We start from the raw sequence: 19,398 nt of genomic DNA on the forward strand, positions 1-19,398 counted from the left end.
TAGCGGAGATGTCAATAAACTTTACTTTGACTTAAGCAGCGAGCAGGCGCACCGAGGGCTCTCGCGCTCACTTTATAGAATTTCGAAAAAACATTGGTGCAAATTATAAGTCTGTATCATGATGTCTGGTGTTTTCGTGTTTGTTGTTTTGTTTTTATTTTGTTTTATTTTGCAAGTTGGTTATTAGATGTTGCTCCAGCCGGTCAGAGAATCCTCGCCGCCCCGCCCTCTCCTCCCTGGGCGCACCTCGCTAACAGAGGGCGCCCTTACTCCCAGCAAAAGGCAATAGAAAAGCGATCGGTGCATATGCCATTCCTAATATGCGCTGGCTGATGTCGGGGCAGCAGGAGTACGAGCAATTTTTTTTCTTCTTTTTTTTTGCCGATGCACGTGATGCCGCCCCCCACCACGATGCCGCCCCGGGCAACTGCCCGTGTCGCCCGTATCAAAAAGCGCTACTGAAGATAACAATGTTAGCCTTTTCTGCAGCTATGGGGCATATATGGTATCACTCTTGGCTGGAAGCAGTGCTTAAACAATGGAAAAAACACAAACTTTGTCCAAAAACCTCTTAGATGTTTAGATGTTTCCCTCTTTTTCTTTGGTCATTTTAGCCTTTTTGGCCAGGGTGAAGGGAGTATCTGCCATCAAACAAGAAGACAGCCGCATGTAACTATGATGATGTTTGCCAATTCACCTTACATGCATTAATGTAATAACGTGGTTAGCCTACTCAACGTAAATTACACACGGACAACATTAAGCTACTCACGCAGAGAAGAACGGCTGCTGCTGCCATCATCATCCTCATCATTTCTGCTACACTGGCAGGGCTAGGGGCCAGGACTCTCCTCTTCAGGTTCTTGGGGGATGTTGCTAACTCGGTGCATTTCTCGGTTTTAAAAAAATGCTATGCGTCGCCAGGTGTTTCATCAAATTCGAGGTGTTACCTCCTTTGACAGTATCACAGTATCAGCTTAAAGCACTTGTTGCTGCTGAGTTTGCATCTTTTGCTGTGAAGTACAGCCAGACTTTTGACGGCTTCGCCTTGGGCATTTTTAATCTGTAGCTCTGCTCTAAAAGAACGTACGTACCTGGCCCCACCTACTATCCTCGGAAACATAAAATGATTGGCTAGAATCTAAAGAGTATGACATCTCAGGAAAAAAAAAAAAAGCACCGAAATAAAGCACCGAAATGTGCGCTGCTTTTCGGTCTGGTTACTACCGTTTATGTCAGAACCGGTGTTCCAGATCAACTGGTGTTTAGATCAACTGGCGTTGGCCGAACAGATGTGTGGCAGACTTGCGTTTCAGGAGCTGCTACCGACAAACCAGCAAAAAAAAAAAAAACGCCAAATGTGTCATCTGTGACACTTGTGAGGTTATCTCAAACACACTCCATCAGCCATGATGCTGTTGAACAACAAAATGTTTAAAAATGTCGCAAGTTTACCTGGTGATGTCCTCATGCGCTCAAATACACAGTGGGCCACTCAAATACACAGTGGGCCAAAATTCAAAACTGGAACAAAGTCGCGGGCTAACGTTAATATTTATTGAAAAAAAAATCTTCCTCCAGATATGAGAATGAATCTTTTCTTATGGACTCAAACACATTTTGCTGAAAAACTGAATATGGAACAAGCAAAGCTTAATACTAAACAATATATATATTAGCTGTATAATACCAGTAGGCCAGCTCTAATAGTAATTTGGTATGGCTTCGCGGGCCAAATGTAATTAGGCTGCGGGCCAAATTTGGCCTGCGGGCCAGAGTTTGACACCTATGCACTAACAGCTACGCGATTGCGAAAACAGCAAACAATTAATACCACGCTGATGTTGTTCACAGAACAGCAAGAGTAAACAATCGGGAGACTCTTATCGTCGTTATCGTTCCCCTCGCACGTTTTATTTCTCTGGTTTCAGCGTTTTTTCTTCACAACTACAGCAAGCAGTTTACTTTGTATGTACTAACCCCCACCCGAAACATAACCACAGACAGCAGAGTTGTTATACTTTTGTAATTTCTAATTAGCTTTTATTTGCATTTCTTTTTCATCAATGGGCTTACTGAGTGTATCACAGGCTACATAACTTTCTGCACCGACTCCATTGTTCCAGCTCAGACTGTTCATTGTTACCCAAATAACAAGCCGTGGGTGACTAGGCAAGGCAAGGCAAATTTATTTGTATAGCACAATTCAACAACAAGGTGATTCAAAGTGCTTTACAGAGACATTACAAACAAAAACAAATAAAAAGCATGATTTAAAATTGATTAAAACAAGCAAACAAACTAACTAACTAAACACACACATTCATTCACACCTGTTCGCGCGATCTGAACCCTTATCGTAAGGGGAGCTACCAGTCCTTCTGTGGACGAGCGACTAAGGACATCAAAGCCCTCCTCAACAACAAGAAGAGGGCTTTCAGAGGGGGCAACAAAGAGGAGGTGAGGAAGGTCCAGGTGTTACTATAGGACAAGATCAGAGAGGCTAAGGACAATTACAGGAGGAAGCTGGAGTGGAAACTCCAGCAGAACAGCATGAGAGAGGTGTGGAGGGGCATGAAGACCATCACTGGATTCAGGCCAACCAACAGCAGGGGAGCTGAGGGAGGTGAGAATAGAGCCGACGAGTTGAATCTGTTTTTCAATAGATTCGACACCACAGTGTCTGCTCCCACCCCCACAACCTCACCTGCAGTCAGCCTGGAATCCAGAGCCACACCACTGTGCCAGCCTCTCTCTTCACATGTTGCCTCCTGTGAGATTCCTGACACCCCCCCCCCCACCCATCACCTTCACTCAATACCAGGTTGAGATGCAAATGAGGAGACTTCACTCAGGCAAGTCTGCTGGACCAGACGGAGTGAGTCCCCTCGTCCTCAAGACCTGTGCCCCCCAGCTGTGTGGAGTCTTTCATAAACTGTTTATGCTGAGTCTGAGTCTGCAGAGGGTCCCGGTGATGTGGAAGACATCATGCCTCGTCCCTGCACCAAAGACGCCACGTCCCAGTGGCCCCCAGGATTACAGGCCCGTGGCACTGACCTCCCACATCATGAAGACCCTGGAAAGGCTCATCCTGGACCAGCTGCGACCCATAGTAAGACCACACCTGGATCCCCTTCAGTTCGCTTATCAGCCTCGTCTCGGAACTGAGGACGCCATCATCTACCTGCTCAATCGTGTCTACACCCATCTGGACCAGCCGGCGAGCACTGTGAGGGTCATGTTTTTTGACTTTTCCAGTGCTTTCAACACCATCAGGCCGACCCTCCTGGGTGATAAGTTAGCAGCGATGCAGGTGGATGCTTCTCTGGTGTCCTGGATTGTTGATTACCTGACAGGAAGACCACAGTGTGTGTCTGACAAGGTGATCAGCAACACAGGGGCACCACAGGGGACTGTCCTCTCCCCCTTCCTCTTCACCCTCTACACCACAGACTTCAGCCACTGCACGGAGACCTCCATCTTCAGAAGTTTTCTGATGACTCTGCAGTGGTTGGATGCATCAGCAGGGATGATGAGACAGAGTACCGGGCTGTGGTCGACTCCTTTGTCACGTGGTGTGAGCAGAATCATCTGCAGCTCAACGTGGCAAAGACCAAGGAACTGATCGTGGACTTCAGGAAGACCAGGAAACACTTGACCCCTGTTTCAATCCAGGGGGTCAGTGTTGACATTGTGGAGGACTATAAATACCTTGGAGTACACATTGACAATAAACTGGACTGGGCTAAAAACACCACAGCACTTTACAGGAAGGGCCAGAGTTGTCTCTATTTTTTGAGGCGACTGAGGTCCTTCAACATCTGCCAGAAAATGCTGAGGATTTTCTATGAGTCTGTTGTGGCCAGTGCGATCCTCTATGCTGTTGCATGCTGGGGGAGCAGGCTGAGGGTCGCAGATGCCAACAGACTTAATAAACTAATCCGTAAGGCCAGCAATGTTGTGGGGATGGAGCTGGACTCCCTCAAGGTGGTGTCGGAGAGGCGGATGCTGTCCAAGATAAAGACAATGTTGGATAACACCTCCCACCCACTCCATGACATGCTGGTCAGTCACAGGAGCTCGTTCAGTGAGAGACTGAGATTACCGAAAAGCACCACTGAACGACACAGGAAATCTTTCCTGCCTGTGGCCATCTCCCTGTACAACGCATCCACTTAACACACTGTTTGCTGCTAGAGCTACACATGTTTCTTTTCCAACTATTTATTAATGAGTGACCTATGTATGTATGTATATATATGTATATATTGTACTATTCGTAGTTAGTGTATTGTCTGTCTTGTCTTTACGTTGGTTTACAATGGAGCACTGTAACAAAAAATAATTTCCCCCAGGGATCAATAAAGTATTCTGATTCTGATTCTTTTTCACTTTGTGTTTTCAATTCTGTTTAATTTTGGTTAGTTTGCTTCTTTCAGTTTAGATTTTATTTTTTATTTATTATGTATTCAGGTCTATGTCAGAGAATAGACTGATTTAGATTAATGCAGATTTTATAATAAAAACACTGACCTCTTTGAAAGCAGTGACTCACAGTCTTGGAGAAATCCAACATCTAAATAAATGTGTCTATCAAAGAATAATAAGGCAGGTTTTTCATTTTTATTGGTTTTTTTCATTGTTTTTTTTTTTTTAACCAAACTAAAAAGCACTAGCAGGACATTTCCTGTAAAATGTTACTTAGGTTTTGAATTTTCCAAAATCATTTCATTGATCATTATCAACAATTTAGTTTTAATTTTTTTGTGCAGTTTTTTCTTGTATTTTAACTTGTTTTTTCAGATCTAGTTTTACTTCTGAGTTTAGTTTTAGTGAACAACAATAACTTTTGTGTGTTTTGTAACACTTCTTCCTGTTGGGGTGGAGCCAGCAGTTTGTGGCGCAGTATTTTTAAGACCGACATGTTGAACCTATATCTAACACACATCTATACAAAATATTCATTTATAAAATCTGCTCTCCGTCTCCTGCTGTCCCTGTAAATAAAAACACCCGAAGCTCAGAGTGTCTCCGGTCCAGCTCAGGACACATTCAGTGTGTTTGGTCTGATTCCCGGACTCTGATGATACACACAGAGAGAAAATGGCGGACACACTCAGCCTCGTCGGAAAACACACTGACTTTAACGGAGAGACCGGAAATACAAACACACACAGTTTGTTGTGTGAAGAAATCCAACATGAGCTGAACAAACAGTAAAGTTCCTAAAGACAAACTGTTAAAGGAGGAAACGAAGCAAACTTACAGTTTCTTCACACCAACAACAAGCTCCACTCCACGAAGCTCAGGAAGTGAAAGTAAACTTTGAGCCTAATGCGGCGTTTGAGGACACTCGGGAGCATCGAAACACTGTGTGCTGTGTTCACGTAAACCTCGGAAATTCCCAAACCTCTGGCAGGTCGTGATTTATTCCTGTTGATTTTCCTGTTTGAAACACAACCATGTGTCATCACTTTGTTGTTCATCTTCCTGCAGCGTTTGAATGTTTCAGCACTAAACTGATGTTTGTTCAAAGCTCATTTCAACCTGTTGAAGTCATGAATGAAGTGCAGACTGAGTGTGAGAGCCAAAGTGAATGTTTATGATTTATTTATTATGGTGGCACAGGTTTAGATTTTTCTGCACCTCGGGTGATTGCATGGGGGTGTGGTCACATGTTATTTACCTGATGCTGGCGTTCTCAATGGGGAAGTCGAGTCAGCGGGTTTTTACACGTCATTTGACGTCACCTTTCAGTCCTGTTCTCAAATGATAAAAGTTCATAGATGCGCTATTTGCTTTGAATAAAAGCGGAAAGTTTGTTGTTTTTCTTTTGAAATAAATACACAAACACAAGTGGGGCTCAGTTTGGCTTATTGCAGACGAGTCACAGCTCAAACCAACTCAGCCGGCAGCAGCTTTATTTGTGGATTGAAGTCGCAACACTGAGAGTGGATCACATGATGTTTAAGGTGTGTCATGTGACATGTTCAGTATTGTCACACATGTCTAGATTGTCCCTGATATCATAGCTGCTCAAACACTGATGATTATATTTGAAGAATTATTCCTGATGGCAGCAAAGTTTGAATGGAGCTCTCTGTCTGTGCTGATTTGTCGCCCTCTGGAGGTCAAAGCACAAACTGCATGATGTCACTGTAACCACCACAGTGACAGGAAGTGTTTTTATGACTGAAACACTGAAATGATGCTAACGGCTGTCGTTAGGCTCACTGACAGCAGTGCTGATGTGTTCATGTCCAACACTGGCTCAGGTCAGACTCCTTCATCCTTCTCCAGCGTGAGGCCGCCCTCAGACCCACAGGAGCTCTGACCTTTGACCTCCTGTACACAACCTGCTTCATCAGCAGCTCGTTCTCTAAACTCCATTTATAACTCAAATATATTTCAGATTTCTGAGCTCTGCCTTGAATCTGTGCCAGTATTCGCTGACATCACAAAGTCCTCATAAGACTGGACACAAGAAATAATCCTGACTGACTTTATTCAAGACTCAGAACATGAGACAAAGTTCAGCCAGCAGCACTGAGACCTGATCCTGAACCCTGAAGCCCTACGACTCATTTCAGCACCACCTGAAAACGAAATCCTACATTTGTGAGCCGGTGTGAGAAAATCCAACGACACAAACTGCGAATCCAGGCTGTGCACAAAAACAGCCACACAATAACACGTTTAAGGACCAGCGGACATTCCAGCATCACGTCTGTTAGCTGGACATCTTAAATGAAACGATAGACGTGGATCCATCTCAGCAAGCAGCTTCTTCCCCCATGGATGTCCACGAGCATCAGTCCAGCTGCTTTAGCCTCAGGACCCAGCAGAAGGTGGAAGAGGAGGAGGATGAATCAGTGTGTGATGCCCTGTGATATTGAATCCCAAGAGGACACAAAGCAAAAGAAAATCAAGCGCTTCCTAAAATCAGCATCTGATCACAAGCCTGCACAGGCCAATCACAGCTGGAAGTTTCCTGGATTTGATCTGGATGCGCAGCACTATTTCAGAGAAAGTACAAGAGCAGTAAAAAATTAAGAGGAAAAAACGAGTGAAAGAAGCCATCTATGTCCACTGTGAGCGACCATCTTTGAACAGAGGCGGGGTTTACGACACCAACTCTCTGCCATCTATAATCCAGTTTTGAGATCCTCCCCAGACGCCTTAACGCCCACTCACATCCTGGGCCATCTGACCTCAGGAATTCGCATGATAAGGTGGGGCCAGGTTTCACAATGAACACACCCGAAACTCTGGCTGATTGGGGCCCACACCCAGTTTCACACCTTGGCTCAGGTGATTAGAGGATCATCAGGGGGTCCTTTTGTTCCTCGGTGGGGGTTACTCCCACTAGGTTTATATCTGGGACTCTCCACCATTTGACCTTAGAACTGAAGAAGCTTCTCGGATGAGAGGTGAAACATCTTCAAGTAACTTAAAGAAGTCCAGACGCTTTTCTTTGCAAGCTCCTTTGACTAAGAGAAAAAAGTAGAATAGAATAAGATAAACAGAATGACATAATGTAATAGTAGAAATAAATACTTTGTTCTCCTCTGCAGGTCATCAAATGCACCACAGAAGTTTGTATTTGCACAGCCTGCATATGTTTGATGGCTTTATTATTCTCTGTTCAAAGACAATAACTGTGGAAAATGTCTCATGTGGTATCAGCTTAATTTAAAAATGACTGCAAACATTCAGAGAACATGTGCTGCTGTTTGTCCTACATTTCAACACTGAATGAACCCTGAAAACGTGATGGCAGCTGGCAGATTGGAGTCCACATGAAATATCGGCTGTATGAAGACTGGAAATATAGATGATACAAACATGCAGCCAAACATTTGTGGACATGGATAAACTCTCTGATCCAAAAAGCAGGAAGTGCCACAGCTAGAAAATGAAAGAGTGTAACAGCTGAAGTCAAATGTAATGCAGAGTTGAATCTGCACTTGGATCCATGTGTGAAAGGTCCACATGTAGGGATCACATGAGTCCTGAGAGAACAGTCAGGAAGATGGTGAAGGACCTCAGCCATCCCAACAACAGACTGTTCTCTCTGCTGAGGTCAGGGAAGCGATTCCGCTCCCTGAAGACCAACACAGAGAGACTGAGGAGGAGCTTCTTCCCGCAGGCGATACGGTCTCTCAATCACAAGCACACCACCACACAGTACTGACCCACACATATAGTTCTTACACACACACTGGACATTCTGGACTTTGTTTTCACTTCATCACTTAAATCACTTTAAGCATATTTGCACTGCACAAGATACTAAATAATGTGGATTGCACAACACTGGTCACTATATTCTTCACTTCCAGTTAATAATGAGATTTTTGGTCCGTTGCACCACTACTTAACAGTGTCCCTCTGTCCTTCCAGATGTCAAACAGCTGGAACATCTGCAGCCGACACAGCTCAGTGTGGACAACACAGGGTTAATGTGGCAGCAGCTGTCACATGAATCACATTGATTTGCCTTAAATCAACATGCAGATGATGAATCAAACATCTGGATCATTGTCTCACTGCACTCACACTGAGACCTGCAGCTCCTGCTGACACACACAGAGCTCAAAGCAGGAAGTGGAAATCAGACTGAAGATGGACTCATGGGATATTTACTGAATCTCATTGAATCACTACAGAACCGTTACAAGCATCACATCTGACTGTGTATATGTTTATATATGTGTGTGTTTATTAGAACATGGAAAACAATGAAATACACATTTTTCATCATGCCTGTACTTTGACAAAAACTCAGCTTTGATATTTGTCTGTAGTAATGACAGAAATCATTTCTTCACATTTGACTTCAAATGTCTCAAATCGAGTATTTAAAGTCCATTTGGGGGCTTTGATGAGTTGAATCAATGATTTGGATCATTGATTAGAGATCATACAGTTAAATGCACATTAGAAATGGTCCAGCAGTACAACAGCTAACATGTGAATGATTCCACTGTGAAAGTTTCACATGAATTGTGGGTAACACGCAATAACGTTTGCGCTAACATGAGATCTAAACACAGACTGAACAGCTGACCGAGGACAGTTATAATCTGACCTCACATAAACACACGTTCATCAATAAGTTATTGTCAAAGTTTATCATCTGCAGTCTCTCTAAGGGCAGTTCTGCTAAGGCACTGAATGATTTTAGGCCTGTGGCTCTGACTTCTTTAGTGATGAAGACATTTGAGAAGATAATTAAGAAGGAGATTTTAATGCAGGTTGAACACCATCTTGACCCCTTCCAGTTTGCTTATAGAGCAGGGAGAGGTGTGGAGGACGCTGCTGTCACACTCCTGCATCTCTTGTATAAGCATCTTGAGGCCCCCCACACCCACGCAAGATTATTATTTGCTGACTTTTCATCTGCATTTAATACAATTCAACCCTCTTACTTGCTGACAGGCTTTACAATCATTTCAAGCTTGACACTAGTCTGGTCGGCTGGGTGACAGACTTTCTGACTAATAGGTCACAATGTGTGAGGGTGAATCATGTATTTTCTGATGTGCTCTCCTCTACTGGATCACCCCAGGGTTGCTGCCTCTCTCCCCTTCTGTTCATTCTGTACACGAATGAGTGTCGCAGCAGTCTCACAAACAGACACATCCTGAAGTTTGCTGACGACACAGTGATCGTCAGTCTTCTAGTGGTGGACGAGTCAGGCCATGGACAGGTTGTAGATGATTTTGTGGATTGGTGTGATGAGTCCTTCCTCTCACTTAACGTGTCAAAAACTAAAGACATGATTATTGATTTTAGGAAGTCCTCTTATAGCTCATCACCCACTATCATTAAAACTGCCGATATTGGGATCGTTGAGAGTTATAAATATCTAGGTGTGGTACTCGACCATAAACTGTGTTTTGAATCTCATGCTGATGCCACTACTAAAAAAGTTCAACAAAGGCTGTTCTTTTTAAGGAAAATGAGATCTTTTAATGTCTCATCTGAGATGTTGTCTTTGTTTTATAGAAGTTTTATCGAATCTGTGATGTCTTTTTGTATCGCTGCCTGGTTTGGTAACCTGACGGTGAAGAATAAGAATCGGTTGGGACTTCTGGTAAAAACTCCTAGCAAAATTTCAGGGCGCTGGCAAGATGGACTTTTGGCCATTTACAATAGAAATGTGCTTAGAAAGGCTCATTCTATTATTAACTGTGTGAACCACCCACTTCACAGTGAGTTTGAGTTGTTGCCTTCCAGCCGCCGTTTTAGAGTACCTCCGAGGAGGACTAAAAGACTCCAGGTCTCTTTTATCCCTACTGCGTCTTGTCTCCTTAATGGCAAATAATTGTCCTTGAACTTTCTATCATTATTATTGTTATTATTATTCTATAGCATTGTTCTGTTTATTTTTATCCTCCTGCTGCTAAACTAATTTCCCCTTGTGGGACAATAAAGAAATTGAATTGAATTGAATAGAATTGAATCATGTAGAGTCCACTCTGCTCCACCCCAGGCTTTAGCTCCGCCTCCTCAGCCCTGAACCCGTCCGATTGGCTGCTCTGCTCTCACTTCTCTCTGTATTTGCTCTCATTGGTTCTCCACACTCTGGACTCTGTTCAGCTTTTTAAGCGTGTCGTTTTTAGGAGTGACACACTTCCTGTTGTCAGGCCTGTGATGTGTCTTAATGTCTGCTGGTGGACAGGAACTATTTTTTGTAGTGGCACAAATCATTTGTGTGCTATCTTATTGTACATGTACCTGATTGTTGTGGAGACACTTAAAGTATTTGTACAGATAATAACTGAGTTTGCTTCATTTCATGTAAAGCTTGTTTATAGATTTGGTGTTTGGAAAGATCTTGGACGTGAACAGTTTCTCTAAGTTCTAAAAATGATTCATTAAACATGTTTGTGGTTTTCACAGTAAAACTCAGACTTTTCTACTGTCAACTGGGAGGACTTCAGTGAGCCTCCAAACATAGCGGCTGCTTAGTTTTCCACACATCTGTACACATCTGTGTGTTTCAGCTTTGTCTTTCAGTCACAACATGGTGGTTGATCATCTTCATCTTAACTTCCTGCTTCTATCATGGTTAAATCTGATGAATCCTCTGGACATCAAACACTGATGGTGTTATTGGAGCTGAGTGAAGTTTGATGGCTTTATTATCCACATTGTGACACATGGCAGCTGTCAGAGCAGAACACAGGAAGTCAGCAGGTGTGTTTCAATTCAGGCTCTGCTTCCTCTGAAGGTCCATGACATCACAGCGAGGCCACGAAGGCTGTCCAGACTCCCAGGCTCCCACAAACCTGTCCTCCTTCTCCCTGGATTTGAAGGACAGGTGGGCCCACCCTATCCCAGGATGCATTGCAGCGTGGTGGTGGAACATATATTACGGTCCAGAGATGGAGCAGCGCTCTCTCTGAGTCTTTGAGGCTGTTTTCTGTTTGAGTCTGGCTTCAGTCTAATTTAGCAGCTGTGACATCACAGATTGTAGGGGAGGAACAGCCACGCCCACAGGTGAGTTTTCCACCCAGAAACAGAGCGTGAACATCACCTCTGTCTGCGCTGTGTTGGTCACAAGCTTTGTTCTGGGCTTTTAAGTGGAGGCTGGAGCTTGTGAGTGATGGAAGCTGAGAGCTGTGTTTGCACATGCTCAGTGTGACAGGATGTTAGCTGCTGTGTTTGCACATGCTCAGTGTGACAGGATGTTGGCTGCTGTGTTTGCACATGCTCAGTGTGACAGGATGTTGGCTGCTGTGTTTGCACATGCTCAGTGTGACAGGATGTTGGCTGCTGTGTTTGCACATGCTCAGTGTGACAGGATGTTGGCTGCTGTGTTTGCACATGCTCAGTGTGACAGGATGTTGTCTGCTGTGTTTGCACATGCTCAGTGTGACAGGATGGTGGCTGCTGTGTTTGCACATGCTCAGTGTGACAGGATGGTGGCTGCTGTGTTTGCACATGCTCAGTGTGACAGGATGTTGGCTGCTGTGAAAGCTGAATGCTCTCTGGTAGTGATGATATACATTAGGATAATTGTGCTCGCTCTCTGTCAGAGTACCAGGGCCTCACTTTGACCACATGACTCTCAGTACACAGCATGATGTGCGCTGTAAACAGGAAGCAGAGGAGCAGGACTGAGGTAAACCTCTGAGGGGTAAAACTGAGACTGAGTTCCAGATGTTTCCACATGTTTCTGCTCTGCATGTGTTTGATGATTATTTCAGTATAGATGATGGAATATGACCAGTCTGATGTCAGCCTGCTTCTCTGACAGCGCATCTCTGTGCTGCCCCCTGCTGGCTCTGATCATTATTGACTGAGTCCTTGCTGCCACTTTATTAAGTACAGCTCACTAACACAGGCTCAGACCTGCTTTGCCTTCAGAGCTGAGCCTTAAATCTTCATGGCTCAGATTCAGCGAGGTGCTGGAAACATCCCTCAGAGTCATGTGATCAGTGATGTCTGCTTCAGCACTGACAGATAGAAAAGTGCATCCACAAAACAGGATATATAATAATAATAATCAAATGCTGATTTTCATCTTTTCGGACCTTTGTCTGGTGCTAATCCAGCTCTGTTTGTAAACGGACCAATGTTTACTCAGGAGCACAACTGAGATAATCCATCGACAGTACGAGGTTAGTCATTATTGCTGCATGGGCTGGACTGTAGTTACATTGTAAGGATTCAAAAACTAAGCTTTAAAATGAAGATTGGTAATAAAAACATTGATTGTTGCCTTTTTTAGAGGCTCGTTCAGGTTAAATAGAACGAGAATAAAATGAATAGTGAATAAAGCACAGAGATGGGTTTGAGTAAAGTCTGATTTCTTTATTCATGTTCAGGACTCAGAAAACCATAAACCTCATATCTAAATTAATGCACAGGCAGAAACACATAATCAGTTTTTCCTCAGCAAGTATTCCCAGTGTGGAGTTTAGACAAATATTTTACTGCTATTATTCATAACCATCATCATTAATTATCATTTCATCAAAGCATTTATTGAAGCGGTTGGCCTTACGTTAAAACTTGTATTACAGGTGCAGTCATAATCATTTTCTACACACCTTGCATTTTGTGCTTATTTAAAGAGTTGAAGCTCAGTCAATTAATCGAGGGTCGTAAGCTTTGTTTGGCGCTATGTCCAGACCATCTCTTGTCTAAAGAACACGCTTACAAACCACATATATCAGGTTATCCTTTAGTCATTTATCCTTTTTATTAAGCTTTGAGCAGTGGCATTTTGGAAAAGCATTTATTCAATAGATTACACATGTTCTTAGTTCAGATGATTACACATATTACAGAGAGCCTCTGTCTGGTAAAAGGTCAGAAGCGTCAACGGGCGGGGTGAGGCTGAGTGCATTTTGAGGTCGAGACACACACACACACAAACAGTAGTTAGACTCATGTCTAGGTAAGAGTTCAAATAATAGTTTGCAAAAGCTTGTGACTGCAAAATTGTGTCTGCCTAAGGGACAGTTTGCTCCAGGAGATAAGCGAGAGTTAGAAGATTAACAGGAAGCAGCCTCGAGACGGAGAAGATGTCCTTTTAAATGTGTCGAAAGTCGTCAACAGAACATTTGTGGTTTTGAAACTTATGCATGTGTTGTATCTGTTCGACGCATGAGGGGGCGTCATAAACAAAACCCCGATGTTATAAAAACAACTGCTTGTGTATCATTGGGCAGAGATCGATGCTGGTGTGTGCAGTGTTCATCTCCCCACATGTGTGTTCATTAAAATCATTTGTTTGTCCAACTCTTCTGGACCATAGTTGTTTTTGTTCTCATCCTCAATATTTGAACCCGTAACACCAGCAAAACCAATAAGAGGTTATTAAATCCCTGAAATCTCCCATTGCAGCCTCACAGTTTAGAGATTATTTTGTAAAATGTTAAAACTCTATTTTTAAAGAACTACAGCTTTTAACTCCAGAGGATTTTGAATCATTTTGGTAAACTTAGGGTTAACTGTGAGTTTACTGGACTATAAAGCTGGTTCACAAATTCAAACAGCTGCAGCTCAGAAAATTAAAACCTCAAACTGTCAGGAGCAGGTTCTGTTGTGTATGGATGAGTTTCACCCCAAAATCAACTGCAAGCATCTGTACTGATTTTGGTTTTCAGTGTCATTTTATTATTAAACTGCTTATTATTATTATCTGCTCAGAAATTAGTCTGATGTGTTGGTGAGTCTACAGTAATATTGTAGGGTATTGAGAGGCTAAAGTGAAGCAATCTGACCATTTTCATAATTAATTTTGTTCCATGTTGTGTACTTCAACTTTCAGTGTTGCAACGCTGAATTTTGTCATGCTGGATTTAACAGTAACATCGTCAACTGTGTGAGTCAGATCATGACCATCAGCTTTTCCTCTGACAAACCCTCTCTCAGGACTGTAATACATCTTACGATAAAGAGCACTATCACAGTTTGTCTCCCTACCAAAGACTCCGACGGCGCACCAGTTAGAGTACAAGCGTTTGTCAAAAGGAACCGAGAACATGACGGCTATTTTCTTATCAGCTCTCTTTGCAGCTGTATCGTAGAGATCGTAGGTGAAGACTCCAACAGATCCACGCCCGGTGCTGCCAGAGAACAGAGTGTTGCCACATTCAGAAGGCTCAAGTTTGGCTGGCAATGGGATTTGGCAGAGTCCGCTAACAAGATGCAGACTGTTCAGAAAAGAGAAAAATATGAATTAATATTCTTATTCAAACAGGATCCATACTCCTCCTAATGAGGCAGGTGGATGAGTTTGTTTAGAGAAAGAAACATATAGCTGTGAGGCGATGTGCAGGCAGCTTCTCAGTTACAGTAAAAAACGTTTCAAAGACAAACATGTAACTTCCTATAAATGACTCTAATTTCAAGTGCTGATGTGTTAAGTGTTTGTCTCCGTTGCAGCTTTCTTTGCACAAACACAAGTGTTATGCTGCTGAGCTCGATTCTACTTGGTTTGATGTGAATGTATCTTACTTTTTATTCAGCAGCACTCACCTGCATGAAAGGTCAGTATGTATGAGTTTGTAAAAGAAAGTGAAAAAAATAGATTTCAATTGCTTGCAGTTAAGATATTTAACGTGTAGACATTTGCTTTACAGTAACAGAAAGATGCTGCCCACTTTAGAAATCATGACTGTAACACTAAAGAACAAATGTGCATTCACCTGGGCTCACAAAGGGTGTACCGGTCGCTCTTGTTTGTGATATAAATGGTGGACTGATGAGCACCCATGATGTCTGCAAACTGGAGAACAAAAAGAGAGAGAACAACATATTTCTGTCTGTGGAAGCATCTATACATCAGTGAGAACATGGCTAATGACAATACACATAATACAAATGCAATCATAGTGTCTCAACAAAATCCAAGGTGTTCTGGATGTGGTGTTCAGAGCTGCCTTCCAACAGGCTGAGAATCGAAGCCAGAAACTAGGAGATGCTATAGGTGACTGAGTGGATCATACAGACGGTCCTAAAGGGGGACAAAAACAGCTGCAGAGTGCAGGGTCTGTGACATGATCGTGTCATTACGGAGGCAGATGAGACCATGGTCTCGTACGATGTTACATCTCTCTTCACTTGCATCCCAGTCACGGAAGCGTTGGAGGTAGTTCCTAAGAGATTACAGGATGACACCAACCTCAGCAACAGGACCGCTCTCAGCATCGACCACGTGTGTTTGCTTTGGAACTGTCATCTTACATAAAAAGGTCAGTTCTACATCCATCATTGTCATCCACACCTTAGAGGTGTCTTAGAGCAGCGGGCCCCAACCCCCGGGCCACGGACCGATACCAGTCTGTGAGTCGTTTGGTACCGGGCCGCGAGAGACTCGGGTATGAAATCTATGGTTTTCAGGGTTTTTATCGGTTTTCAGCGTTATTTTGTTATCATTTTTTTTCGTTAACTCGGTTTTCCTGGGTCTTTTCACGTGTGTTATGAACAGTGTTGGTCAAGTTATTTGAAAAAAGTAATCAGTAACTAATTACTGATTACTTCCCCCAAAAAGTAATCCTGTTACTTTACTGATTACTTATTTTCAAAAGTAATTAATTACTTAGTTACTTTTTAAAAACCCGATTTACAACCTGAAGAGGTGATAAAGTGATAGATCTTTCAGCCCAATTCTACTTTTTCTGCATAATCCATCATACAAAATGTAATCAAATGGAAAAGTCTCTTTTTTTAAACTTGTTTTATTAGTTTTAATCTTTTAACTTTATGCATCAAGCAAACATTTAATTAAATGCAACATTCTCTGACTGGAAGAAATTAGTTTAATATTTAAACCTATTTTCTGCACATTCCAGCACACAAAATAAAATATTTTTTGTGTTTACACTCACTCTTTCAAATAGATGCAAGTAAAACACAGCAGAAAATAAATAAAGTCAAAGACTCAGCGGTCCTGTTGCTCTATTTTCACCTGTAAAGCAGGAGTGAGGTAGGCGGAGGTTTACCCTGTTGCAGGTGTGCTGCGGTCAGTGGAAGAATCCGCGAGTTTCTCTGTGAGTTTCCCATTATGTCGTAGCTACTCGGTGCTTGCTCGGAAGTTTAGGGGTTTTTTCGGTGTAAAAAGAAGTTTTCTTCCCACGCACGATGGACACTAATGTTTTTGTCACTTTTTATGGAATCAAACTCAAAGTAAGGTCAGTACTTCCACGCTTTAAACGCTGCACGCTCATACTCTCTCCCACAATCAATATGTGATCCACTGTTGATCTGCACACAGCTGTTGTCACGAACGTCGCACTCGCTTACGTCACTGTCGTGAGACATTCTCGCAAACAAATCACGGTTTTAGTAACGCAGTAACGCAGCGTTCCTACGGGAAAGTAAAGGCAATCTAATTACCGTTTTTGCAATAGTAATCCCTTACTTTACTCGTTACTTGAAAAAAGTAATCGGATTACAGTAACACGTAACGCGTTACTGCCCATCTCTGGTTATGAATAAATCTTCTTTTTTTCGGTACCAGTACTAGTTTTATTTTGTTGTATTTATCCGCGACACCTTAAAGGCCGGTCCCTGAAAATATTGTCGGGCACAAACCGGTCCGTGGCGCAAAAAAGGTTGGAGACCGCTGTCTTAGAGGACTTCATAGGAAGGTTTCTGTGGTGGGCAAAAAACTCTCTCCAACGTAGAGGTCTGGGCATTCCTCGCTGCACTGTACAGCATACACCACATACACAGCATCATTTTGGATTTTTTGTTCTATTATTTATTTATTTTTTAATTTTGAAATTGTCCTTTTTCCACTTTAGTTTGTTTTAGTTTTTTTCCAAGTTTAGTTTGTTAAGATCCGCATTAGCTCATGCAATAACAGTAGCTACTCTACCTGGGGTCCGAGAAATGTTTTAAAAAACATACATAAAACGTGTACTACATAAAAGACAAAGAAAATGCTCAAAAGCAGCAGAACAATTGAAAACCAACATCTTCACATTAGACACATCTTAATTGTTTCAAATAAACATTAATATGACTCACTTTTGCTTTATAAATTATTAACTCCATCCCAAGGGCCCGACATGCTCATCACCTAAAATGTCAACAACCAAACAAAAATAACCAATTCTAAGGATTATTTATGTGTAAATATATAAAAAGTTGTGTTCATTCCTAAGATCAAAAACTGTGGAAGTGAATTCGTCTATGCTGCACTGTCCTCTGCATTTGGTTAGTTTGACAACCAGGTAACTTTAAACTGAACATGGTTTAAATTGAATGGCCAGTTTAAAATTAAACAAACTGCTTTGATTTGAGAAATTTGGAACTTTTATTTCAGTGGTGCTTGAACAAATTATTGTACAATGATCTAAATGTGACAAAAATAATGTTTACTACTATTATATTACTCTATTAGAAATGCATTTTCTGCGGTGCTTTACAATGGCAACACTCCTGTCCATTGTCAATAATTGATTTATGTGACTGTCCAGTTTAACATACTGTTATCACAGGCTGGGTCTCTGACCCAGCGCTCTGTGCATCTCTTTGTATTTGTTTCATTTTTGATATGTTATTAGTTTTTGTGTCATTTCTTATCTAGCTTTAGTTTGGGCAGTTATTGTTTCTTGTTCCTTGGTTTTCCATGTTTTGGGGTTTTGTATTTATTCATCTCGTATTAGGTCTGTTAAGTTGTGTTGTCATGTTTAGTTTTTAGTGTTTCCTGTTTTATTTTGACAGTGTCATGTGTTCTTTGGTCATTGTATTTAGTTTCACTCCTCCTGGTCCTGTCATTAGGGTTATGTCTGTCAGCTGTTCCCCCCCATGTGTCTCCACTTCCACTGATTACCTCTTGTAGGTATTTAAACCCTTTGTTTTCTGCATGTCATTGTCGGTTCGTCTGTTTATTTGACCTCAGTCACAGTCATGGTTTTCGTCCGTTATTCTATGGTAGTCTTAGTCATAGTCTTTGCCTGTTATTTTCCACCACAGTTATAGTTATAGTTTTTTGGTCTCAGTACCTCTTAGTGTTTTTGTTTCTTAGTGTTTTTGTCAGTTTGCTTTGGTTTCCTGGTTTTCCCCTGCCGTCATTAATAAAGGATCACTTTTCTGTTACAACTTACAACTCCTCGTCCATCATCTGCTTTTGGGTCCTGCTTCCTCACACATCGGCGCACCCTGCCGTGACAGAACGAACCGACCAGTCATGGACCCAGCGGATTCTGCTCTCACCGAGTGTCTGGAGGAGACTGCTCGGATCCAAGCGATCCTCGACCGCATCTTTACAGCGCCCGATTTGAAGAGCAAGCTGGTAATGATTAACGTTGCTGAAGCTATTATGGAGAGGGATCCCCGCCTTCTCCAGCTCCCGGACTCACCTGCCATAGTTGATGCCTTTACGAGGATAAAGGAGATGCTGCAGGCCCAGGAACTGTCGAGTCAGGAAATGGCTTCCAGCACCCACCAGTCACAACAACCCCACAATCAGTCATCTCCATTGCTGCCTCCGGAACCTGAGTGTGTTCGTGTCGGCTCGCTGAGATTCGCCGCAGCGTCACCACCTCTCAGCTCACCAGTTTCCACGCCCTCATCACAGTCTCGCCATACTCCTGTCACAGTTCAGCGCGAGGAAGCGCCGGACACTATAGACTTGGACGACGACGAGCGCCAGTCTATATTCTGCGCTCTCTTGGAGGAGGAGCTCCGGTGGAAGCCATGGCTCATTCCGGAGCACGAGCCCTCTTTCCGGGGAACTCGACTGGCTCTCGGGGGACCTCGGAGTTACCAGGGACTTCCACCCATCGCTCCGCCGTCTTCCACTCCTAAGAAAAAGCGGCGTGCGCGCCGCCGACGCTCCGTATCACAAACGCAAGTGAGTGATTACATTTTGGCTCCTCATGTTTTCTCTCAGGAAGTTGTTGAAATTGACACTACTTTTCCGGT

General features: G+C 42.8%; 3 protein-coding genes across 5 annotated transcripts in view; all 3 read right to left on the minus strand.

Moving 5' to 3' along the window:
- LOC147333459 (protein NLRC3-like) overlaps nt 1-5,312 on the minus strand; it is a 59,026-nt gene extending 53,714 nt beyond the window's left edge. Inside the window, exon 1 of the mRNA XM_086267060.1 lies at nt 5,267-5,312. The gene's annotated coding sequence lies outside the window, so the exon portion shown is untranslated. The remainder of the gene's footprint in view (nt 1-5,266) is intronic.
- Nucleotides 1-19,398, minus strand: part of LOC147333447 (E3 ubiquitin-protein ligase TRIM21-like) — a 525,380-nt gene that overhangs the window by 402,566 nt on the left and 103,416 nt on the right. The gene's annotated exons all lie outside the window — the stretch shown is intronic.
- The window catches only part of LOC147333461 (DELTA-sagatoxin-Srs1a-like), a 29,019-nt gene continuing 22,431 nt past the window's right edge, over nt 12,811-19,398 (minus strand). For 2 of the 3 annotated variants that reach the window (XM_086267632.1, XM_086267640.1), the window contains exons 2-3: nt 15,171-15,250; nt 12,811-14,675 (exon numbers count right to left, since the gene is read on the minus strand). In XM_086267632.1, the coding sequence (XP_086123758.1) occupies nt 14,255-14,675; nt 15,171-15,238 (489 nt within the window). In that variant the 5' untranslated portion in view covers nt 15,239-15,250 and the 3' untranslated portion in view covers nt 12,811-14,254. Of the gene's footprint in view, nt 14,676-15,170; nt 15,356-19,398 lie in introns of those variants that run through there. The other variant, XM_086267626.1, reaches the window with a different exon arrangement.

Source organism: Aulonocara sp. 'chitande type north' Nkhata Bay, linkage group LG3, assembly GCF_057382095.1.
Source record: "Aulonocara sp. 'chitande type north' Nkhata Bay isolate Kocher_YH1m ecotype deep benthic linkage group LG3, A_spYH_male_GT1.1, whole genome shotgun sequence".
NCBI classification, from domain to species: domain Eukaryota; kingdom Metazoa; phylum Chordata; class Actinopteri; order Cichliformes; family Cichlidae; genus Aulonocara; species Aulonocara sp. 'chitande type north' Nkhata Bay.